Source organism: Gymnoscopelus braueri (assembly GCF_963280865.1).
Source record: "Gymnoscopelus braueri genome assembly, chromosome: 13".
Lineage (NCBI taxonomy): Eukaryota > Metazoa > Chordata > Actinopteri > Myctophiformes > Myctophidae > Gymnoscopelus > Gymnoscopelus braueri.
This window is the reverse complement of record NC_137615.1, coordinates 8,751,574-8,778,099: the sequence shown is the minus strand read 5'-3', so window position 1 is coordinate 8,778,099 and position 26,526 is coordinate 8,751,574. Positions and strand designations below refer to the sequence as shown.

The following is a 26,526-nucleotide window of genomic DNA, read 5'->3' as shown; positions in this document are numbered from 1 at the left end:
GTTCTTGCAAGCCAAATATTCAACAAGATACGACATCACTTCTCTGTGAATACTGCGATCCCTGTTTTAACCACTTAAAGGGATAGTTCACCCCCAAAATGACATTTTTTCTATCGATTAGTCACCCCATGGAGACTTGAATTTATGGATATCTTTTTGCTGAAAATAGCAAATCGACAAGCTCACAACGTAGTCGTGCTGCGACTGCGTTGTGAGCTTGTCGATCTGCTATTTTCTGCGAAAGCTTTCCCCACAATGAGGATGCTGGGATTTTTAGTCGTTAAACCAGTGGTTCTCAACCTTTTCTGGATCAGAGCCCACTTGCAAATCTTGGAAGTGTTCACCGGTCCACCCATCTGACCACTTAACACAGCAGCATTCCTCTCTCTCTCTCCTCTACAGTCAGCTGTTCCACAATGCGTTTGGATCTAGTGAGGGCAGTACAGAGGACCTGTTCGCTGACAGCATCGACTCCTGTGACCTGGACATCACAGAGAAGGTAGCGCGCACACACACACACACACACACACACACACACACACGCACGCAGGCACAAATGCACGCACACACACACACATGCACACTATCTACAGTCCCATATACAGTAGGCCTTTATGACAGATTGATACAGTAGCTACCATAATTTGCATGGCCCCCTTTGTGCCTGCACACACGCACACACACAGACACAGACACAGACACGCACACACACACACACACACACGTATACACACGTATACACACACACACACACACACACACACACACACACACACACACACGCACACACGTTGCTGACTCAGTCAGCTATTCATATCACATACGCACAGACACATTCCCCAAGTAATGGATCAAATCTTTCTTCAATAACGATAACAATAATAATAAAACAGCTACTGTAAGGCTGCATGGTGTTGATAATAAATGCATTAAGGTACTTGCCCTGAATATTGCAATCAATATACTGTAAATCACCATATTTGCACATACACCCTCTTGTTTAGCACTTACAAAGTGTGTGTGTGTGTGTGTGTGTGTGTGTGTGTGTGTGTGTGTGTGTGTGTGTGTGCCCACGCCAAACAGTCATTGCACATTTTTTTCTTGTCATATGAAAGCAGGGAATCATAGCTACAAATTGACATATTGGTTGTGCAGTTTGACCCACCAGTTTGAAGATATGGCTTCACAACAACTTGAAGCTCACAACTTGTCTTCTATTTTCACTATTTGAAACAAGGCTTAAGTTGGACATCCTCATGTGGCCCCAGGGGCCCTCTGCAGGTGCTCTTATCTTCTCTCTTTAGCATTCCGGTGCTGCTTTCCAGTCAAACAAGTTAACGGCCGGATAGTGCGGGCCCTTAAGTCTATTTTTATGTTACAATAGTTAACTTTGTGATACAAGCGCCAAATTTGGCATGAACAATGCCTGAGACCTACTTTTGCAGAAAAGCCTGTTAGCCACGCAAAAAAAAACATTTTCCAAAATGGCTGCTGGCGAAAGAAATGTTATGTGTATTTTGACCTGGATTGTGATTGGATTTTGATTATTTCGGTATCAACATATAGTTTTGACTCCCCCCGCCCCCTCCCCCCGTTAGCTACGCGAAAAAAAAACAATATGGCTGCCATTTTCCAAAATGGCTTCAGGCAAAAGGCATTTTATGTGTATTTTGACCTGGATTGTGATTGGATTATCCAATTTTGATTATTTTGGCATCAGAATATAGTTTTGACCCCCCCCCCCCCCGCCCCTCCCCCCGTTAGCCACGCAAAAAAAAAAACGTTATGGCTGCCACTTTCCAAATGGCTGATGGGGAAAGACATTTTATGTGTATTTTGACCTGAATTGTGATTGGATTTTGATTATTTTGGTATCAACATATGAGTTTTTACCCCCCCCCTATGTCTGGATCACAAATTGTTCTAATCGTCACATTTGCAGGCACTCAGCTGTGTGCACTGAAGGCCAAAGCGGTAGCAGTAGCACTTGCATCTAACACGACATTCAGTCTTGCACCGGCATTTTGTCAGTTGTTCACACATCTGGGCAATTGGTAGAGTGTTATCCACGCTACTTGCCAAATGTCATCCTCTGCTCGCCAACCCCAGCTGCAGGGCTCTCTGTATGCATTTGACATAGAGTTGCCTGGCTTCAGACACGGGCAACTTGATAAGTGGCATGCTTCACATAATGTGCAAGAGATGCCTTGTAGGTGGAATGGCATCATAGGACCAGTGGTGAGCTGTGGATTTTTAAACTATGGGGGCTATCTTTTATGACGTCACGTGCACATGCCCGTGCACGCGCGCGGGCATGTGCACATAGCCACTCAGCTCAGTGCTAGTTGAAATACTGTATTCAACATGTGATTATTATATTTCTTATTATTTTGTTGCATTGTTAATTTGTTGTTTTTATTTTTGTTTCAATTAATCAATTAATCAAATCAAAGGAAATTATTATTTTCCTTTACATAGACTCACCCACACATAAGTACTTAAAATAATCAGACAACTTTACTTCATCTTTACTTCAATGACTTTATTTTTTTTTAAAGACACAAGATGACAACGTCACTTAAACGTCACTTTCAACAGTGGTTTTAACAATCATATGAACAGTCACAAGAACTTCCAACAACGGTCAGGGATAACCGTGTGAGTTTCTGGTACAGCTCTCGTTCTTGGGTCCTCTGCTAGACGATGGTATCTATTCCAACTGATCACATAATCTGAAGGGTTCCAGACCTCTACAGGTGGCCCATGTAACTTGATGAACATCAAGGCTGATACCCGTTTAACCCGTAGGCGTGTACGGATTGGGGTGATGATTAAATTCATCTGGCTGAATCCCCTTTCGCACTCTGCAGTGCTGCATGGAATGATTTGTGCACAATTTAATAAAGGCCTAAGGTCACCAGGTATAGTTTTCCCCTTTGCTCTGTTTGAAGGCCCTGTATGCAATAACTGACCTAGTTGCTGGCAGCCTGAATCTTTCGCACAGTTCAAATATTTCCTCCTCTCCAAATCTGAGGAGCCTATTCTCTGCTGGTGGCCAGCTGTCAGGTTCCAGAACTTGGAGTTGTGTAACCAAGGTAGCATATGATACTGTGATGCAGACTCATCCTGTGATGCTGACCCCTTAGAAGATGCAGTGGTGAACATACGATTGCTTAGATTGTCACAAAGACTTCTGATAAACTGTTTGTGGTTGATAGAAACTATGCTTTTGTTGTCAGTCAGCTCAATTGTTTCAAACCTGCCTACTGATATTGCACTATTAGCTTGACGTACTTTGGTACCTGGATGTTCTGCCATTTCATCAAGGAGGTCCACAGTCTCCCTGATGAATCTGTCTGCCTGGGCTACTGTAGTTTTGCGATTCTGCAAACTTTCTGATAGTGTCTTTAACAGTGATAGTGTGTCATGCATGAGTGCTAAATCTAACAACATCTGCTTTGAAGTCAGCCGCCTTAACAGACCTGCATACGTGCTCTTATCCTTGTCTGATCGGTTTGCATCTGTTTTTGCATAGCTGAAGTGAGTACATAGTGACACCAAATTATTCCATACAGCAGATACTGTGCGAAAAGAACTTGCCACCCATCTTGTGCTCAAGACCCGGCCAATTTTTCTCACTTGCTTGTCGAGATTGGCAGCGCACTCAGCCATTTCTGAACCAACATGGTCGGCTATCTTTGCTGCACTGAATCTTGAGTGCAAGCTAAGGCCAATTTCAACCCCATTTTTTCCCTGTAACTTAAGTAAGTCATAATGATCTAGGAATGGCCAGTCTTTCTGTGCCAGGTAGTATGCAGAGTTAAAAACAGCACACGTAGCCGTCCGAACTGATGCATGATTGTTGTCATTGGATTTCTCAAATGGCTGATCTTTTGCAGTTGCTGGTATCTTTTCTGCCGCCTTGTGACCATGTGTCTCTTTCTATAGTCCTATTTTCTTGCGATTTTTTTTCAGCTGGTAGTCTCTGTCCTTTCCACTGGGTGCAACGTTGTAGCTACTCCATTGGTCTGACAAATGTGCCCCCTTGGCCTTGTGGACGGATAAACCTGGAACAGAAGAGCATGGCTTGCACCCCAATTTCCCGTCTTTACAGTCAAGCCAGGGGTGTTCCTCCTTCTTCTTAGCCCACTTCTCATCTGTCCATAAAGCGGGGAATGGTGAAGATGAAGAAGAATCAGTATCAGTGGTGGATGAGGAAGTCTTGTCAGGAGTACAGCCACTATCTCCCAGCTATAAAATGAATAAAGTAAAAAGAACACCTTAGAAACAATTACAACAGGTTAGAGACAAGAGAGACCAATTGTCTTTCATTGTGAGAGGAATGTAAACACATTCAACCACACAGAGCTGTTCCCCATCCCCCACATTTGAGTGAGCCCTGAATTGGTCATTTGAGACACATTCAAACACATTCCATGACTGGTTTAACAGGTTTAATTTAAATGAACAGTAGGCTAAATGAAAAGCAAAAACAAACACATTTATTTAACAGTGGTGTAAAGTAAGACGTGTTGAGAGCTTGTAGATCTGCTATTTTCAAACATTTTAGTACTTTGGTACATTAAGTACGTTTTGATACCAATACTTTTGTACTTTTACTCAAGTAACATTTTGAACACAGGCCATTAACCTGTAATAAAGTATTTCTACATTGCAGTATTGATAATTTTACTTAATACTTTTACTTTTACTTAATAATTAATAACAGAACATGTAACACTAGTGCATAGCCATGAGGAGCTGATGTTTATAAATAATATGCATTGTTGTCATATGGACTAATTGATAGAAAACGTAAAATTTTTGTAATGATTATATGCCAAATTTAAGAAAAATAGTAGCCCCATCTGATAATAAATAACATATGATGTTAGACTCATCATCACCATCATCACCATCATCATGATTCATCCCTGACCTACATTCAGAGATCAGTCTGGACTGATGAGCTCACAAGGAACACTACAGGCCGCTACACACCAAAATATACTGTATGAGAGTCAAAACTATATTCTGATGCCAAAATAATCAAAATTGGATTATCCAATCACAATCCAGGTCAAAAACCAGATAGCATGTATTTCGCCGGCAGCCATTTTGGAGAATAGCAGCCATATTGTTTTTTTTTGGGTGGCTAACAGGCTTTTGTGAAAAAGTAGGTCCAGAAGAAACTTTGTGGAAAATTTGGCGCTTGTATCACAAAGTGAACTATCGTGTCACTAACCACCCCTACTAAGATAACCGTCATTGAAGATGTACAGTACAGAACGTGGACCATTTAAATGTATACTCACAGGTTACAATATGGAATGTAATGTGTCAGGCTATCACTAATTTATTTATGTTATGATGTTTCTTTCATTTATACCTTATTTATTCATTTTTTTATTTTAAGGTGCTCACTGTTTTCCGTTATTTCTTTCCTACTGTTGCTGTTGTCATGGCTGCCAGTTCCCACCTGATGTCGTGTGGGAGTCCTGACTGCTGCAGACCATACTGAATAACTGCTTGCTTGCATATCATCTTAAGACTAGGATTTAAGTCCAAGATCTGTAAGATGGGCTGTGCATGGTCTCTGTATCCTCCAAAGAGTATGATACGATCTCCTACCATGCAACAGCACTTACCAGAACTCCAATCCTGGCCTTTCCCCATGGGCTCAACCTTCTGGCAAGAGAAGGTGTTGGAATTGAACTTCCACAGATCATTGTACTGCCATACTGTCTTGCTGAGGACGGAACCACCAAATATGTACAGCTCTCCATTGTACGCAAAAGCTGAATGACCACAACGTCCTTCTGAAAGAAGCTGTGCAGATGATGTCTTCATCCAACAGTTGGTCTCTGTATCAAACACACTGATGTTGTTGTAGTATTTCGCCTGTCCCCCAAAGCCCCCAACTACAAACATCTTTGTCCCGATGATGGTGGCAGAGTGAAGTTGTGAAGCAGGTGGCCGGGTGCCTCTGGTGTTAATTAAAGACCAGACCATTGTACAAGTGTCCAACTTGTTGATGTTATTAGTATATCCAGTCGGCTTGTTGATTCCTCCATAAACATACATGACCTTCGCCAAGACACAGGCTGAGTGGGCGGCCCTCGTGGCAGGAACAAACCCAGAAATCTTGGGCTTCAACCATCTGTGGGTGTCAACATCAAATGCATAAAGAACGTTGTCCCAGTAGTCCCCTGTGACGCTAGTCAAGGAACGTCCAGGATAAAGTATTCTCTTACAATTCACTACACCCCCCCATATGTAGATGATAGATTCTATCAGCACAGCTGTGTGGCCCCAGCGCATGGAGGGAACCTCAAGAGGACGTCCTCCTCCTCCTATAGGTGTCACTGGGGGAAACTTCATCCAGCGTAAATTCACTGTGTTGAAGACGCTCACATCAATCTGATCCATGGTGTAGGATTTGTTGTTATAGTATCCTCCGAAGTAGTACACCTTGTCCCCCGCTGGTACAGCAGCACGAGCAAGTGGCTCGAAAAGGATTTCTACCGGACGCATGGGACCTCTTTTCATGGGCAACGTCCAGCACAACATTCTCTCTCTGTCTCCCTCTGTCTCTGTCTCCCTGTGTCTCTGGGTTCCTTGCTGTTTTATCTGTCTTTTGGCCACTCTTCATATATAACAGATGTCTAGATCTCTGTTCCTGGATGTGTGCATCTTCTTATATAAGTTGACCAGAGCTCTATTCTGATGTCACACCAAACAACACCGATTCACGCAGGCGTTAATATCTGCATACATTTATTAGAGAATCCTGAAATATGTGTTTGTCAGTGTGTCCTGGACATAGTTTTGCATCCACACTGGTAGTTACAAAGTTACAGGCTACCATTCATTTTCAATGGAAGCCAGCGATATGAAGATACAAAGCGACACCCGGCATTTGTAGCTGCTACAAATGCCGGTCTACAAAGCTACCATTAAAGTTGAGCTGGTTGCAGCTACAAGGGCTCACTCTGTCGCTCTTCTTCCCTATCCACGTCCATTCTATGGAAGAAAGTCAAAGCATGCTTTACGTGAAATATGATGTTTAACATACACAGAGGAAGAGAGTGAAGGTAGAGCAAAATAACAAATGTAGTCCATGAGCCAGAGCCCCAAAATTGAGCAATGATTATCGAAAGAGTGGGCAAAACCATACCTATATTAAATTGTTTATAGGGTCAATATAAGTAAATAAATATATGATAACCTTTCCACAGGAGCAGCTTTTTCATATTCATCACATTTTGTTATTTTCCCCATACATGTACGTACATGACAGGTGAAAAAATGACTGAATGAATTTAAAAAATAGTTATCATAATGAAACTTCCCCAGTTGATTACTTACATGAAGACAATGATTTATCGTATTACAAGTTTTCTGAAATTGTATATTTAAATATGCAAATTAGGCATTTAGTCCATGAGTCAGAGCCCCAAAATTGGAAGGCTATATTTGCCAACATCAATAATTGCAGAAAACCAACAAGAAAATAAACAAGTCATTTATTTTATTTTATAATACCGACTTATAACAAAGGCTTCTCAATATTCTGATAACCTACCAAAATATGGCTGCTGCTCTGTGCAGTTAGCAATATGATATGAATCCGTTGCTCCATCCATTCACAATCGTCCATGTCAGCATCGCGATTAATCTATGAATCGATTTTATTTTCCACCCCTTATGGGCACGTTGAGTAATTCATTTGTGTGTGTGTGTGTGTGTGTGTGTGTGTGTGTGTGTGTGTGTGTGTGTGTGTGTGTGTGTGTGTGTGTGTGTGTGTGTGTGTGTGTGTGTGTGTGTGTGTGTGTGTGTGTGTGTGTGTGTGTGTGTGTGCCAGTCATGCATGACCATGTTCCTGGACTCGAGGAGCGTCCCAGAGCCTCTGGACAGCATTCTATTGGGAGCTTTTGAGTTTGACATCCACCAGGTCATCAAAGACTGCAGGTACGCACGCACTCACAGACAGACGCGCGCACACACACACACACACACACACACACACACACAAATGAATTACTCAACGTGCCCATAAGGGGTGGAAAATAAAATCGATTCATAGATTAATCGCGATGCTGACATGGACGATTGTGAATGGATGGAGCAATGGCTTCATATCATTTCTATTAGCTTGGAATCCCTGTCGATGATGTCATTCATTGGTATGCAGGTTATTGAACTGTCCACAGCCCACCAATGAGACACAGAGTGAGTAGACACAAATGGTGCCGTCCATGAGGTAAGTAAGCTAGTAAGGACCAATCATCTGAAAATGGGTGAAGTGCTCCTTTAACCTCTTTCAATCCGGGAACGCATCTGTGTCATTTTAAGATTTCTTTGGCTATTCAAAAATGGCAGATCGACAAGCTCATAAATATATATATATATTCAAAGATTTGCACAACTTTTCCACGATAAAAAAAAAAAAAAGCAGATCTACAAGCTCATAGTGCGGCACTCGGTGCCGCACTATGAGCTTGTATATCTGCTATTTTTGAATAGCCCAAACAAATCTTAAAATGACGCTTTAAGATTCCCGGTTTGAATGGGTTAAGTATGTGGTTTACAGTTGTAATAGTCACTTTGTCTTGACAACTACGATAATATTTCTTTGTGTGTTGGTTTACAGTATCGCTCTGAACAACTGGTGGTTCGTGGCTCATCTGACGGATCTACTGGATCACTGCAATCTGCTGCAGTCACACAAGCTACAGTAAGAGCTGTCTTCTAAACCACGTCTACTCATATAACACTTCACATACAACTATGTGTATTCATATAAACCATAAACCTATGTGTATTAACATCAAACTATGTGTGTTGACAACAAACTATGTGTATTCACAATCACATCAAACTATGACCATGCAAGACACCATGATATCTTGTGGCATGAAGTTTTGTTTTGTGTTCAGCTTTGGATCCAACCTGAGAGAGTTTCTCCTTCTGGAGTATGCATCTGGTCTGTTCACTCATCACAGGTGAGACTGTCCTGCCGCCATTTATCATATTTATGTGTTATTATTAGTAGGGTAGGGTACTGAAATTCAGTTCCAAGTCGGAACCTAATCCAAAGTGGACCGGCCGGTACCCATACAAATAACTAGCTTATCGGTTACTAAACGCACTAATAGCTGTTCATTATCATACGCAGTTTGTACAATTAATAGTAAATACTAGACTCGGATCAACGCGTTTCGCATTTGTCTGATTTGGTCTAAAGCGGATATGGATAATAGCCTGTGCTCCTCCAAAAATGATTTCCCTCGGCCAGAGTAATTTTATGAGTATAAATGTTTGACCTTGTATTATTATAATTTTTTCTCTAAATTCAGAACTGAAAAAGGGAATCGTTCAAATCCTAACATACCCATCCCTGATTATTAGGCTTCCACACAATGCTAGACTGTTAATGCTGCTGGGATGCTAGGGAAAAGGGTACATGTGGTTAAGTGTGTGTGTGTGTGTGTGCGGCTCTTCCATGTGCAGTCTGTGGCAGCTGGCGGTGGACTACTTTGACCATTGTCCAGAGTTTGGTCGTGTTTACCTGGAGCTGCAGATTGAGCGAGTTCCTCTGGACACGGAGCGCAAGGCCCCCTTTTTTTTTTTTTTTCTTTTTTTTTTTTTTCTTTTTTTCTCTCGTCATACCAGTAACCTGAAAGCTGATTGTATGACATTCTGTATAGTAGTGTGTATATCTGCCTGCCTCTTATATTTCATCATGATTTGTGTGCATGGGGTTCTCATCTTAAACAAGCGTAATGCTTAATGAGGGTTTCCAGTTTAGTAGACCTTGTATTGTGAATTTGTACTTCCATGTACTGTTATGTACTGTCATGTACTATTCTCATGTCTTTCTAAATAAACTACATCAATCAATCAATCAATCAAGGTGCTCCGCATCTGTGAACAGAGACAGATGTCTGAACAGGGTAGGGTATCTGTCTCTGTCTCTCTCTTTGCTCTCTCCTATATCTACACTTGAGCGTTGACAGTTGTATGTTTTGTCACGTGGTTTCCCCAGTGAGGAGCATCTGTAAGATCATGGCCAAGCGAGCCTTGAGGAACAGCCGTCTGGGGTCAGCTCTGTCCTGGACCATCAGAGCCAAGGACGCTGCCTTCGCCACCCTCATATCAGAGAGGTCCGTACAATGACACAGCTGTCATCAATGTTGTTCTTTTCAGTGTGATGCATATCAGTGTCCCCAAGTCAGCATTGGATTAAATTAATCCCGGCTTGTGTTCCTCATAATGACATTTCATGAGGACCACATTCCTGATTTGTTTAAAGATCAGGCCTCCTCTTGATTCCATTGCTGACTACCACCCCCTCCATGTTGTGAGATCCCATAAAGAGAATGACAATGACCATTACATTTCATTGAGATATAGGCGATTTTAAACATAGGGTGGATTACAGGACATACTTTACTGTATAGTAAGTAGTTGTAGTATAGTTCGCAAGATCTAGTTAATCTAAGGTACCGTTTGTCTAGAGCACTACCTAGTAGTACTTCATTTATTGCAACTTATTTCTATATTGCTGTGGAGAGATATATCAGATGTCAGTGACATGTACAGTACTTCGTTATACGCAGCGTGTTAAATGAATAAATAAATCAAGTGTAACGCTGGTGATACTAATTTCCTTTTCATACTTTAAAGGATTCAAGCCCCACAGCTGAGCCTATTTAGCTGCAGACCATACCAGCACCAGAAGGCACACCACGGCCAGAATTGCCCACAGACCAGCAAAGAGTTTTGGTGGAAGATGGAGCAACATTTGTATGTTCACTGACTGTAGGGAGGGGAAGGTCTACATTTTGAAATTAATATTTTGTACTTTTTAATTCCTTTTGTCTTTCTCTTTTTCAAAAGAATATTTGTGAGATCCTCAGCCAAACAGATGATGGGAAATCCTTGGTTCCTAGTCTGCAGGAAAGCCAATACATCTCTAGAGATGAAAGGAGATCAATGGTCCGTATTCTGGTGTCCCACCTGATGCAGCGCTTCGGAGAGAAGTGAGTATTCTCACTCAAGATTAAGCCTATTCTTTAACTATTGTGAGGTACATTTTCACTTATGCAAACCACACAGGGTTCTGAACTTCCATCCAAACTATCCCTTTCAAAAATCTTTATTCAATTACTGTATACAATTAATAGTTTATGTAGTTAGTGTTAAGAAACGCTAATATTGTGTCTATTGTCTTAAAGTTCAGCAACGAAGGAAAACCTGGCGTTATCAATAGTGGATCAATTTCCATGCCTTAGGCACAGGCTATGTAAGTAAAGTTATACACTAATGCACAAAGCAAATATGACCACACACACACACACACGCACACACGCACGCACGCACGCACGCACGCACGCACGCACGCACGCACGCACACACACACACACACACACCATAAAACCATAGTCGACTTCTCTCCCACACAAAACCAGAACAAGTACATTACTTTACATCCAGCCTTTGGAGATGGTACTAGCAGTATGTACTGTAGACAGATGGTTTTAGTATGTATATTATCATATTTTAAGTGAGAACTTCCACTTCCATTGTGAGTCCTACTGTAATGTGGACCATTATTGTCAACGTTGTGCTGCTGCTGGTTGTTTCCTAATGTGTTTGTGTGTGTTCCTTTCTGTTTATTTTCTTTACTTTAGGATGCATGGTTCACCCCAGGGAGGAGTCATAAACCAGCGATCTGGAGGAACGCCTCTGACACAAATTAGACCATCAGATTTTGCTCAGGGTTTCCCATTCTGGTAAGATTATTGTTTTGAAATGTTTTATTGCTGAAAGTGTATGCAACCCATGAGACCAAAAATAGCCATATATTCTGACATTGTGCTACTTATGGAAGGAATTATAGTGAAAATAAATTACAGTTTTTGCTGAGGACACCTGGAACCTCTTCAAGGGTCACTGGACACCACTTTGAGATCCACTTCTCTCTGGATCCACTGGCAAAATAATATCCACAAATGACCCTGTGTACAGTTATGAGTTAAGTTAGTTACAAGTTCACTGTTGCATTTGAAAGAAATGTTACATATTTTAATTTGACAGACAAACAAGGAGACATAGCGCTACAGCTGCTGCCGGTCCTGCTCCCTACTGCACTGTACAAAATAGGGAGGAGAGTTTTCCGCCCCAGGAGCCTGGAGTGTCGCAAGGCCTTCATCGACGTCCAGCCTGTGAGTTAAGACAACTATTTCAATATCCTGCTAAATAGAATTGACTGTTTTGATTAATTTGCTTATCATGCAGCCACCTTTTTGTAATATAGCCTAATATATAATTTGGCATACGATATTGATAGCTAATTGTCACATTATTTTAATGCTGTGCAAGGGCAGGCATGTGTGTTCCACCTACATGTGCATTCACACTCATGTTCAGTAACTTTGGCCTCATACTCAGTTAATTTGGACTTGAGCACTACTGGGGAATTGACTCGACCCAGACTCCAGATACCTTTGGAGTTAAACCTAAACTGTTGTATCAACTTGTAATAATCTTGCTCTTTTTTCTTCTTCAGCCTGGAACAAACCTGGTGAAATACCTGACAACATCAACCACAGAGTACCCATACTGTATGTTCTCATGCTAGGGGAGGGGCATCAGTGTTCCCAAGATGTTGTCATAATAAATGGGCCAGCCTTGGAAGAATACCCATCTCTTTTGGGTGAGGTTGATGGGTGTTTCAAGGAATTTTATGTCTTTGATCTCCACTACCCGAAACCATGTTGCCGGGTTTGGGAGTTCATTCAAACGGTCATCTTTTGCATCCCTGCAGCAAGCGAGTCAAATGCAGTGAAATTAATGCGGTCTCAGCTTGCTTTGATGTAGGCTTCCTAGATTTAACCCCCTCCACTCCCCTGTTCAATCCTTTTTATATCGGGCAACAGATATAGGCCTATTCATAGAAATTGTCTGGCTCATCACCATCATCATCATCATCACATGCAGCATGGCATTAATTTGAATCCCCATCCTTTGCAGTTCCGCATTGAACGCACTGTGCACCTCAGGCTGCTGCTGTCTGTCCTGCAGGTGCATCTAATGACCAGTAGGAGTCAGTGTGAAGCTGGTGGTAAGTCCATTTGGTCATGGTTTAGACAGGGACAAGCAGCCCTCCATCACTCTTTCCATCTACATTCTTGTTACAGGACAGGGGTTTATCTGTGGTTAGCTTCCAGATGTCATTACAAGCCCGAGGTATCCTGCTGTTAAATGTGTCACTGTGTGGATATTTCTTAATTTAGTAGTTAATTCTTTGTCCTGCGCATCAGTTTTCCTTTGTTCCAACTAACAGTATGTCTGTAGTCGGTACGGATGAAGATTGGCCAATAAATGCTCCGTGTTCACCACCAGTGGTCAAGCAAAGCGGAACCTTCATATTCGTCTCCTCAAAGACAAGCTGCAGGAAGCACATATGAGTGAGTACAGCTGTAGGTTCTTAAGGTCAAGCACAAGGTCAAGGTCACCTTTATCGTCCACGAGGGAAATTTGGCCTGGGCTTCCACCCCTGTTGCAGCCACAGAAACATACAAAGAACATGCATGTACAAGCCGTACATACTGTGAAATAAAGGTCACATTTCCTCAATAATTCCATGTAAACTTCTTGGCTTGTTTTGATATTTCAACAGGCCCTTTTTAGAAATCACATGAGCCAGAAATGCTGACACTTAAAACACACACTTAATTGTTACATAATGGTTTAACCACATGAACCGTAGCATCCTGGCATGTCATAATAGGTGAACATTCAGCATAAACGGGAAAGCATTATGCAGAAGGAGCAGATAGCGACGCATTCTGAGCTTGTAAAGATCTGCTATTTTTGGTGTAGCAGTAAGCAGCAAGTGATTTAGTGTAGGTTCATAGGTTCGGGATTTAGTGCGTAGTCATGAATAATTATGTTCGGACTGGGGACAATCTAAGCTTGTAGATCGGCTATTTTCACAACGTTTTCCTCTTTCTTAAAACAATGTTGCACATTAAGCTAATCATCTGAGGACCTCTCCAAAATAATTTGGGGGCCCCCTCCCCCTGTGCAGGGGGAAGGGGAAAATGGAGTGGACCAAATATAGAACCACCTTGGGGGGTTCCAGTCAATTACTGTATGGTTTATGTTGTTAAATCACCTTAAACAAACAACTCTCACACTGCATGATCAGTTAAACTCAACACCATTTGGAGCTGCTGCTTGTAAAAGCCTATCTGACTGGTAATACCATGACAGTAAACAACCAAACCAGTATGACCAGTACACTGTAAATAATCCTCGAGCTACTTGACCAGAGTCCCCCAGGGCTGTTGCTAGGCCTACTATTTTTTTTACACAGTCTACACACCAAATCTCTTCTTTGCCAACAATACAAAACAAATCATGACATGACATGTTCTGAGCTTGCAGATCTGCTAATTTCCACCAAATGTCCACCCAACAAGATGTAGCCAGTCAGGAAATGTCCCTCCTAGGCTACTGTGGATATAGACACAGCCCCTCCCACTTCCTGTTTTCCAAATTGTTTGGTTCACTATAAAAGCCACACTGAGCAGGGGCTTCTCCCTCTTCGATCCCTGTTGTAGCAGGTTGCCTCTGCTCTGTGCAATGCCCCGGGTAGGTGTATATTGTGCGTGATTGTGATATGCACCGACATTCTGCCAAGACCCGCCCCAGACCGGAAAAGTCGTGCTGTGATTGGCAAGTGGTCACTTTGAGTGACAGTTTGAGTGACAACCCACAACATCATTTACTATTCTGTGCCTATCGGTACATAACTCGGACGGCGCTTAGTCGACTAGCAGACCATCGGCCGGTCGTCGCGGGCACTCGCGCCTGGAGGCGCTCGGGCGCACCTCCTCGGCCTCAAGGTCTGCTGAGTCGGCGCGCCTCCGTCATGGTCCAAAACTATACTTTATTAGCCAAAAAAAAGTTGTCTGCGGTTGTCGGAAAAAGAGTGCCCCCAGTGGGATTCGATCTCAAGCCTCAGGGTCGGCAGTCTAGGCACACCACAAGACCAGATGCAATACAAGGGTTTTGGTCTGTATTAGACTGTAAATGCCCCCACCGTCCCCTCTGGGGGCGGAGTCCTTGTTTTCTCGTTTTTGTATTCAGCTAATCGCAGGGCGGCAGGGCGGGGTTTGGTCGAATGTCGCTGTACAACAATATTACGCATATATTGTAGATAATATAGTGAAAGTACATGTATATTTGACCTGCTTGAGGCTGACCCTTTGTTTGTCACACTTTAGGCCCTGCTCCCTAGTGACTCTGCTCTCCACATGGGTTGTGTTCAATAAGGTAATTGTCCTGACAGAGGTAATTGTCATTATTTTGTTTGTATATAATAGATCTGTTTTACAGTGTATTAATGTATATCATTTGTTTCTTTTGTAGACTATTGTTATGTTTGGGTTTTGTTTTATATTTATTTCAGTTATTTTACTATTTCCCCCAAGAACTATTCAAGCTCCTCTTATACTGTTTTTATACCCAATTACTGTGAATAATAACCTTTTCTTCTCCTTGTTTCCGAGTGCTACAGGATTGGTGGAGCAAGTGGCCCTCTGGACGGGTTAGGTGGCTAGGCTCACAGCGGTGCCCCCCGCCCCCTTACTCATTGGTATTTTGCACTCAACCTTCTTTGCATGCTTTTGCTTTAATGTATTGAATGCCTTAGCTTCTCCTCTTAGGCTGTGTGTGTAGGACACCTAGTCGTGCTAGGCCATAATTCCCCTCCCTTCCTTGTGGCTACAGCCTACCATCCTGTGGTACTCCCTTTCCCTTTTCTTATTGCAGTTTTTAGTAGTGTATCAAGAGTATATAGTGTCTATTTTTATATGATCTTTAAACCATTCTATACAATAAAGTACTTTTAATTATTGATGCATTGTTGAATAAAAACTATTGTAATCTTGGGGGGAAATCCTTGTTGCAGTCCCATTTATTGTCACATGTGTATTAAGAATCTGTTCAGTTTTGAGTATTTAAAGTGTCTGTATAAGTTAAAACTTTTAAACCAAACCCGGGCCACGGCCCGGTTACAAATAGGAACGCTAGGGTTCAAGTGGATAATATATATTTTTAAGCAGATCCACTGATTGTCAACTTGCAGGATCTTTGTTTGTTTGTTCACCTATAATGCCATGCCCCAAATAGCAATGCCAGGATGAAAGTTAGCAAGGCTAGTGGAAGAGGCTAGTATTTTTGAGGAACTTCCTCAAAAATAATTCATGTTGTAATAATATACTGGTCTGGAGCTCTCAGTTCTGAAAGAGAGAGAGAGAGCCTCTCACAGAAACAAAATGTTTGCAAACCATTTGTTGGTTTGATTGGTGAACTCTCTCTCTCTCTCTCTCTCTCTCTCTCTCTCTCATGTTGTTTTGCTGAAGACCGTGTCAGAGAGCAGCAGTGAGGTTGAGCTGGAGCTAAAGACCAACAGAGAGGAGGGAAGTCATACAGTAATACCAACACTGGATTAAAGCAACCTAGTTAAAGAGGAGGTAAGTTACCGTTCATTTTTTGAAAGTGTTAAATAGCTCATAGTGTTTGTTCAGTAACACGGCTCTCCCTGTCTCTCCAGCTCTTTAGTAAACAGAAACTACATGTTGAGGTCAGGATAGTAATTTCATCCAAGGAGAGGGAACTCCCGTAGGACACCAGTTAAACAAGTGAAATCTTGTTTTAACCCCCCAAAATATCACTTACAGCACCTTTTTAAAGAAGAAAACCCGGAGAGGAGCGGACAGCGGTGTCCACAGAGGTCATCATGGGTCTGATCCTCTCAAGGAACTCCATCAAACATCCTCCACAGGTTAGATGTGACCATTAGACCAGCAGAGTCTATATGCATGATATGTCTATAGCAAAGACTCCATGACAGTGGTGGAAAAAGTACTACACACACACACACACACACAACACGGGTCTGTTCAAATCATCATGATGCAAAACGTATAAATTGCAGCTTAGATTACATCTTTGTGTGAACATTTCGATGTAAAGAATATATCTATAGTCAAAATTGGGATGATGCAGTGGAGACAGATGAAATCATACAGATTTTGACAGTCTTTTTTTTCAAAGATGTTCAAATGTACAAATGTTCACAATCTTTCAAAAATAGCAGATCTCCTAAGCTCGTAGCGTGGCACTCTGTGCCGCGCTATGAGCTTGTAGATCTAGGATAAGGATAATTCCTTTTAACAGGTCGTTCATGAAAGCCCTTGCGGTCTTGTTTCCAATGAGAACCTGTGAGCAATTGGGGTTAAGAGTCTTGCTCAGGGACAAATTTCATATCATCGGCACATATGCTGGGATAGCCTGGAATCGAACTTGGGGCAACCAGGGCCAGCTGGTTCCCTAGGCGGGCTCACTAACCACTCAGCTATGGCCGCCCCAATCTGCTATGTTTGAATAGCCATATTATAAAATAATGGTTATAGCTCAAATCTAAAATGACACAGGTGCGTTCCCGGATTGAATGGGTTGATATAATTTACACATAATATCATTTAAGTTATAAATACTTGAGGTAATTTAGACATTATTTCAAAGATAAGAAACTAAATCACCTAAAAGATTAAAAAAAGAAAGAAAAAGCAGAAACAACTCAGTGAATATGACAGAACGCTAACTGCAGCCATGTTTGATGTGTGTCCGTTGTGAAGGTGTCCAAGCAGCTGGACCTGCCCAGCTATCTGGAGCTCCAAACATGCAGTGCCCTGCAGGGCCTGGGTCTCCAGCAGGCCTTCATCTCTGTCCACAAGCTGATGAAGAACAGCTGAGGGAAGAGGAGCGTGTCCAGCAGGCCTTCTTCTCTGTCAACAAACAGAGCTGAGGAAGAGGAGCATTTCATGGGTCAAACTCGGTGGTTCTTAAACTTGTGTTCATGTCAAGGACCCCCAAATCAATATATGTGACCGCGGACCCCCATCTGAAAATGTGTTGTGCCAGGAGGGACCCCCCGTACAAGATGTGTGTTGTTAAAATGTTGCGTTGTTAAAATATCCCAATCTTTTAAATTTTTTTTTGGTTTTGAAAATATCAGATCTGCAAGCTCAACGTGACGCATTGCGACATGTTGTGAGCTTCTAGATCTGCTAATTTCAAATAGCCGGGTTAAAGTGGTAGAACTGATTTTTATGCTATATTAACCCATTTAGACCTGAGGCCGATTCTCAAAAAAATCTGGTTGTTGGTAAAACTGAAATAGCAGGTCGTAGAAATAACAATGCCCTAGAACTAACTTGATAGTATGGCAAGTGGAATATTACATATTAGTATTTCATATTTTCCACTGCACGTGTCTGTAGCCAGTTAATGAAGTATGTTATTGTCATTATAACATTTACTTATTCTTATAACAGTCTTATTTATCTGTGCTAGATGAGTGTACAGGGTGTACATGTTACCACTATAACCACTGTAAGTATTTAACATGGAGAAATAATATTTTACCTGTCAACCAGTCAACTATGCAGTGTCTTTATTGTTTGTTCTTGATTGGTAAGCACTGATACATTGGGGCATATTACATTGGGCCAACAATTAATACCAGCGTAATGTGGGACCATCACCCAAGGTCTTTACACGGGGGTGTGACGAATGAAGGATGTCAAAATCTCAGGTGAAAATAGTTGACAACTCTGAATGGGAATTATAAAAAAAATAAAAGTTCTTTATCTGCACGTAATATTTGCAGTGTGTGGATGCTCTCATGACACAAACCATTCCAAAGAATCAAGGTCAAGGTCAAGGTCTTTATTAATGTCCCAGAAGGGCAATTAGGTTTACAGCCGGAGTAGTGGTTTTAAAACATACAGACAATACAGGACAACAACAGACATGAAACACCATAGCATAAAACATAAGTCTGGGCGCATCTAGTGCAAGAGATAAAACAAAAGGCTACATTTAGAAATATAAAGTGCTTGTTTCATCATCATCAGTAATATTGTCTTTTACCTGTTACTGGCAGCATTGATTGCACGAATTGAAGCAGGAATAAAGGAGTGCTTGTATCTGTTATTTTTGATACCAGGGGCACCCAGACGACGGCCAGATGGCAACATCCTATACTCTGGCTCGAGTGGGTGGGCTCTATCTTGCCAAATGGACCTGGCCTTCATAAGCAGCTGTCTGTTATAGAAGGGGTCGAGGCTCTCCAACTGGATGCCAGTAATTTTGGAGGCGGTTTTAACTATACTTCTAAAATATTTTTTATCTTTAATGGTGAGGTTACCATACCAACAGGTGATAGAGAAGTGGAGAAGTCAGAGAAAGAAAAAACAGCTGGATGGATTTATTCGACAAAATAAATAAATAAACTAGTGTAACGTTACGTTATATTATGGATCCCAACCCCAACCCCATTCCCTCAAAGTCAGAGAAAAAGAGGGCAGGTGGAGCTGAAAGGGAAAGGGACAAGACAAAAAGAGCCAAGGAAGGAGCTAAATGTTACAAACTGACTGAAATGTTCAGAGCCCCCAGCGTGCAGTCATTGCTCCAGCAACAACAAGTAAGTTTATAAACACTGGTTCTTCTCAGTGGTGCAAAAAAGTAGGCTACTCCACAAATAAAAGTCCAGAATTCAAAATGTACTTGAGTAAAAATACAAACGTATTGGTATCAAAATGTACTTAAAGTACTACCAACCAAAAGTAGAAAGTACTAATTTTGCAGAATGTCCCATTTTCACAATGTATGAACATCTTTTGAAAATAGCAGATCTACAAGCTCACAATGTGAGCTTGCAGATCTGCTATTTTCAAATGGCCGAAATGTATATAGGGGCCAGGGCTGAAGTGGTTTTGTAATAATAATCAAAATATACAAAGTAACTAGTAACTAAAGTTTTCTAAATTGTGGTTGAGTAAAAGTACAATATTTGTCTCTGAGATGTAGTGGAGTAGAAGTAAAAGTACTGAAAATTGTAAATACTCCAGTAAAGTAAAAAATACCTAAAAACATTACTTAAGTACAGTACTTGAGTACAAGTACTGTACTTAGTTACTGTACACCACTGATTCTTCTCAACATACGTGTGGATTGGGGTAGTCATCAGGGACATCCCAGGGGAGCTTGAGGAGGCCAGATAAATGATTGATATTATTGATATTATTGATACAAAATGGAACACTTTGTTCCATTTTGTACCCTCAGACTTAGACCCTTTTAATAACATGAACACCAGTTGACATGGCTTTTCTTATACTGTGTAGCTGCAACAATAACAACCTTGGTATTAGTTGTCAAAAAAGCTTTATCCATTGTAGATTTATTTTGCGGTCTGCTGCAGTGCTGTAGATTGTCTGACTGTTTTCTTTTGTAGTACATTGTGTGTCTTATGTTAATGGAGGGAAGACGTTCATAATAACAATAACATCAGATGATACATTTGTCATGTGAAATTGTTGTAACTTAACTACTGTAAAGGCCCCCCAAAGGCTAATAACAATAACATCAGATGATACATTTCTCATGTGAAATTGTTGTAACTTAAAGGGATATTTCACTTTCAAAAAAACTTTGGTCATTTTATCATCTACTCAGGCCTTTGTGAACCCCCAGACAGTTTTTAAGTTGCTTGATTAATTACAACAGTGGACCGTTTCCAAAGGGAGGGTACTCTCTGCTGGGATAGTTTAAAAATAGAATTAAAAAATGGGACCTAATTGTTCAGCACAGGTATTTAGCAAGCGACCACCGATGTGGTCCGGGCCTGAACTTTTACGAGGGTTGCATTTTTTTAAACAGTTGATCACATCCTGCTCGTCAAAGAAAGATCTGGAGGGGGGGGCAGACAGAAGTCTATTCCTGATCTCAGAGTGATTTCCACTAAAATCATGGGTGTCGAATCTAACATAGAAATCATTGAGGCTCTGAGCCAGTTGCTGGTCGCAGTTGTAATTGGCTAGTATGACCTTTTTCCTGCCATTCTCTTTCAGCCCTGTTATGGTTTTCATACCATCCCAGGCAGAGCCCAGGTTATTTGCTCTAAGTTGGCTCTCGATTTTTTCCTTGTAGATCTTTTTACTAGCCCATACCTCTCTTTTAATTTATTTTTGTATACTTCTCAGGCTCAGCTCTACTGTGTTTCCCTCCTTAAAGGCCTTATTCTTCTTCTGCAGAAGAGATCTAAGGGAGTTAGATACCCATGGTTTAGAGTTTGGGTACACTTTGATGGTTTTCTCAGGAATAACAATATTCTCACAATACAACGACCAGCTAGTAACAACATCCGTCAGTTCACTGATGTCGGCAGAGGACTCAGAGAACATGTCCCAGTCTGTGTCATCAAGGAGGCCCCGTAGGGTCTCACAGGCGTTGTTATCATTCCAGTTCTTAATGCGGATGCTCTGCACTTTACCACGTTTTAGAGCAGTGCGGTAAACAGGGAAAAGGTGCACACAGTTATGATCGGAGGCCCCCAGGGGCGGGAGGGGTACAGATTTGTATGCGTCCTTGACATTACCAAAACACATGTCTAAGGTTTTATTGGACCTGGTCGGACATGTTATGTATTGATGGAAGTCTCTGAGAGTCTTTTTCAAGGACACATGGTTCATGTCACCAAGGATGAGATTTGGTGCGTCAGGGGAGATTAGTTGTAGTTTCTGTACAACCCTGAGAATTTGCTCACAGGTGCTAGCCTCATTAGCTTTTGGATGTATATAAACGACTGTAATAAATATCTGTGGGAACTCCCTCGGCAGATACGCTGGCCGAAGAGAGACAGAGAGCAGTTCAACGTCAGGGGTACACAAACTCTCCCTAACAATGACAGATTTAACACTGCACCAACGCTCATTAACATACAAACATACCCCCCCCACCAGTTGACTTGCCCGTAACTGATTCCGGAGGGACTGCGCGTTGGAGAGGATGATAGAAGGTAGTGGAATGCGGGAAAGGGGCTGTGTCTTCCTCAGGCGAGTGCCTCCTCTTCTCCCACGCTTTCTGACCTGTTTTCCCGTCCAGCGGGCTCCGGAAGGGTCGCAGCATGTCAGTACCTCCGCAGGGTTCGGCCGAATCAGGTCCACGGGTAGCTCCTGAATGTTGCTCCAGTGAAGTAGCAGTAGCTGCTCTGTGGTGTATTGGGTTCGAGCTGGCCGATTGGGAGACAGCAGTGAGTGTCCCAGGCTCCATGTCAGCTGAAACACCAACACCAACACAGTCAGTCCAATCCGACGGAGTGTTCCTGCTCTAAGGCTAGAGAGTTCAGGCTCTGTAAGAAGAAAGTTCCCTCTGTTAGCCTAGCTCCGACTAGTTTAGCGGCTAGCCGTAAGCCGTTAGCAGGTCTCTGTATCTCCAGTCGGCGACCGTGTCCCCCAGATCTAGGCTAAATACGAGCCACACTGGGGGAAGTTGGCAGAAAGTTGTCTTAATGATGCACTTAGACCACAGGGTCCGTTGTCAGCATGGACACAAAAGACAAAGTATTCACGATTACACACATCTGACCCCCTGACCCTAAACACTGGAGCACCCCATGGATGCGTGCTGCTTAGCCCTCTCTACACGTATGACTGCACAGCCACACATGACTCCAACACCACCAAAGTCACTTAGTAGATTTATTATTGCTTTCTTCGTTTGTTTTCCCGGACTGTGCACATTAATGGCATGTAAATGTGCCGGATTTAGCTAGAAGTCCATCCGTAGTCCCACTTACAAATACACCACAGTGACAACATGACAAAGAGAAAAACAACATACAGCTGCCTACAAATTAATAATAAAAATACCATACCTAATGTAAGACTAAACAACAACCTAAATACCTACTGTATAGTGTAATATCTAGCTAATAGAAAATCCAAACCTATTTTGACACATAAAAAGTATCAATGGTCACATGTTTGAGAGATGTTTAACCATATTTTTTACAATTACAAAACATACATTAACTAATGACACATTTTACGCTTGTATATCCGCTATTTTTTTAAGATTTGACAGATTTGGAAAGCTTGTACTGTATACAGTATATTAACACCAATACTTTTGTAGTTTTATGCAGGGCTTTCACTTGTAACAGAGTATTTCTAGGACCACTTCACCCATTTTCAACCTATCTTCATATAACTGATCCTCACTATTATACGATGGTACAATTTGTGTTTACTCAGTCTGTCTCTCAGAGGAGGGCTGTGGACAGTTCAGAAACCGCCTACCAGTGACATCATCGAGAAGGGATACCATTGTTTGGTCGCCCTCCTCATGACGTCATCGATGACATCAACAGGGGCCAGATTGATTTTCTATAAATAGGAGCGCTGCGCGGCCATATTGTCTCTGAGACCGCGGGAAATCGCACACAAGTGAATCCACTGGCGAGGGACGACGGAACAGTCACCAACCTGGTAAAAACGCAGCTGCAATACCCACTGTCCTGTTTGCAACAAAAATAACCCAACCTGTCATCCTTGTCCTCCCTGCCTCCCTCTCTTTGTTGGCGGTAGCAGCTCTCCACCACCGTTGCCATATTTGTCAGACATGGCAGGACCCGTGCCAAGCCAAGCACGCGTGTACACCGAGGTCAACACACTGCACCAGCCGACGGAGTACTGGGACTACCAGTCCCTGGAGGTCCGATGGGGAAATCTGGACGACTTTCAGTTGGTTAGGAAGGTAGGGCAGGGCAAATACAGCGTGGCCTTTGAGGCGATCAACGTCACAAACAGCGAGATGGTGGTGGTGAAGATACTCAAGCCGGTGAAGAATAAGTTCAAAATAAAGCGTGAGATCAAGATTTTGGAGAACCTGCGCGGAGGACCCAACATCATCTCCCTGATCGATATCGTGAAAGACCCGGTATCTCAAACTGTATCCCTGGTCTTCGAGCATGTTAACAACTCAGACAACAGGAAACTGTTCCCGAAACTGAACGACCACGACATCCGATTCTACATTTACCAGATTCTCAAGGCCCTGGATTGCTGCCACAGCATGGGAATCATCCATCGGGATGTAAAGCCGCAGAATGTCGTGATTGATCACGAACACCGCAAGCTGCGCCTCATCGACTGGGGTCTGGCCGAGTTCTACCACCCAGGGAGGGAATACAGCGTGACTGTGGCTTCACGCAACTTCAAAGGCCCAGAGCTCCTGGTGAACTATAAGATGTACGATTACAGTCTGGACATGTGGAGCCTGGGCTGCATGCTTGCCAGCATGATCTTCAGGAAGGAGCATTTCTTCCAAGGTCACGACAACTATGACCAGTTGGTGAAAATAGCCAAGGTACTCGGTACCGAAGACCTGTACAACTACATCGACAAGTACAACATTGAGCTAGAACCTCGCTTCAACAACATCCTAGGAAGACATTCTCGTAAGAAGTGGGAGCGTTTTGTGAACAGTGAGAACCAGCACCTAGTGAGCCCTGAGGCGCTGGACTTCCTGGACAAGCTGCTGCGTTACGACCACCAGGTCCGACTGAAGGCCCGCGAGGCCATGGACCACCCTTACTTCTTCCCCATCGTGAAAGATTCGGCGAACTTGCCCAGTGGGAATACATCAGCCTGTTAGCACGGCCAGCATGATTACAGCCATCTCCGCTTTGCCAGCGTCTACTGCTGCCCTGATGGGCCCCTTCACCGGCCCACCCCTCCTCTCTGCTGCCACCACGAACGCCCTGGGGACACCTGTACCCGCTGCCGCACCGCACTAATGGCAAAGCTACCTCATTTCCACAGGTTCAGGAATGCCAACCATAGACATATAAAGGTAGACTCTTACTCCAGCTATAAGGCGTCTGTATCGCGGCCGCCATTTTGGAGAAGGCAGGCTTCCTGACTACTGGCCCATCACAGTGCGGCTTTCCCAGGTACTTGGCAGAATCTAGTTGTATAAAAAAATAATTTATTTTACAACCTCGCTGGGGGGCCGGGGCGACAAAAACTATGCCTAAACCTAACCTTAGTCCTAATAAAATAATTTGCGATGAATTTTAGATAAGTTAAATAAAAAGCGTTGGGAGAGGGATATTATCCCGAGGCGCTGGGATTGGAAGTCTGACGCCTAACGCTTTCCTCTCCTTTACCGTATGTGGCCTGTAGCCATGTAGGAGGACCAACATGACAAACATGCTAAAACACCATTTGGCCTTTTTCAAATATTGTCTGCAGTTCATAACACAACATTTGGGCATTTTTGTAGCTTTTGCGATTTAACCACTGTCAACCTGGCGTTCGCATTTTGGGCGTGTCATCATTGGAGAACATTTGTAAAGCATTTTCACAAATTTTCTAAACTTTTTACATTTTGTTACGTTTTCAAAAACGTTCGAACACCTTCCTAGCTCACAATGCTTAGAATCTGTGTTCATCCTTACCAACGTGACCAAGCTGAACAGATCTCTACTTCTACTGCATCAACAAGCCTACCAAATCCTACCCATGAGTGTGTCCATTTTTGTGTGACCCAGGGCCTATTACACAAAAGGAGAATGAAATAAGCCTGGATTTAAGTCAAATCCAGGTTTGACAAAGTCTGGTCCGTACAGCCTGGTTTATTCCGTTGCATGAATGCCAAGCCAGGCTGAAAAGGAGCGACTTTGTCGAGCTAGACCTTGTCAAGCCAGGTTGTGTCGAGCCACGATGGTAAAGCCAGGCTTCACGTATTCCTATAAAAGACCATGAAAGTCGATCCGGAATCCTTGAACTTGACCAATCATGGAGCCCAAAACTAGAGCAGCGTTCTTCTCTGTGGCTGAACAACAGCACTGCAGCAGCTCATGAAATCATATGAGGAAGTAAAATGTATAATAAGCAAGAAAGGAAACACGGATGCAATAAATAGATCTAGGGCAGGGATGGGCAACTGTAGCCTGGTAAACCCCCTCCCTCCGGAAATCTCATTTGCATTTGATTTCAGGGAGGTCTGGGATTGCGCAGGGAGTAAGCATGCCCGAACACTGCGTGTCCGAACCAATCAGCGGCTGCTAGGGGCGGGATCATCCAATCACCTGCCTAGTAGCTTGAAAAAAAGAAAAACTGTCTGTCATCGATTCTGCGACCGGAGTCTCAGATGGGAAGTAGGCTGTGAAACAAATGTGTGTCGCAAGCTTCTTCCATTTGACGGTGTCAGGTTAGGGCAACTGGCGCCGTCACTCAATGCGGCCCCAGGCAAAAAAAAAAAAAAAACATTTTTTTTTTCCCCGGTCCCTGCCGATAAACAATGCGCCCCCCCCCCAGAGTGATTGAGGACATTTTGTGGCCCCCTGATCTAGGGAGAAAGCGTGGCAAAGTATTGCAGACAAATTAAATTAAAAATTAAAGACGTAATATATAGCCTACAATTTATATAGTCCATAAATATGTAGCCCCTAGAGGGAGGCATAGATTATATGATGTCATAAGTGACACAGGTATTATTGTTTTTACAGTGTGTTGGTTTACTTTTGTTGTTATACATGGAAAATGTTTATTATATCATCAGGTGTGTACCATTCATGTGTTTGAGACATGCAAG

General features: G+C 42.6%; 1 protein-coding gene, 1 long non-coding RNA gene and 1 pseudogene across 3 annotated transcripts; all 3 read left to right on the top strand.

Moving 5' to 3' along the window:
• Positions 1–7,867: 7,867 nt before the first annotated feature.
• On the top strand, positions 7,868–12,401 carry LOC308099380 (nuclear pore complex protein Nup85-like). Its single transcript, XM_080448122.1, has 10 exons — positions 7,868–7,971; positions 8,654–8,737; positions 8,940–9,005; positions 9,514–9,616; positions 9,938–9,956; positions 10,049–10,166; positions 10,690–10,809; positions 10,903–11,045; positions 11,697–11,798; positions 12,103–12,401. The coding sequence occupies exons 1-8, from the start codon at positions 7,871–7,873 to the stop codon at positions 11,024–11,026; spliced, it is 735 nt and encodes a 244-aa protein (XP_080304248.1). The 5' UTR covers positions 7,868–7,870; the 3' UTR covers positions 11,027–11,045; positions 11,697–11,798; positions 12,103–12,401.
• Positions 12,402–12,915: 514 nt separating this feature from the next.
• On the top strand, positions 12,916–18,517 carry LOC308098856. The gene is made up of 5 exons (XR_013934322.1): positions 12,916–13,475; positions 15,300–15,670; positions 16,440–16,550; positions 16,758–16,861; positions 17,718–18,517. It is a non-coding gene; the product is annotated as an uncharacterized lncRNA (long non-coding RNA).
• Positions 18,518–23,544: 5,027 nt separating this feature from the next.
• LOC308099379 (casein kinase II subunit alpha-like) lies at positions 23,545–24,724 on the top strand (annotated as a pseudogene). The gene has a single exon. The product of its transcript is annotated as a casein kinase II subunit alpha-like (transcript).
• The last annotated feature ends 1,802 nt before the right edge of the window (positions 24,725–26,526 follow it).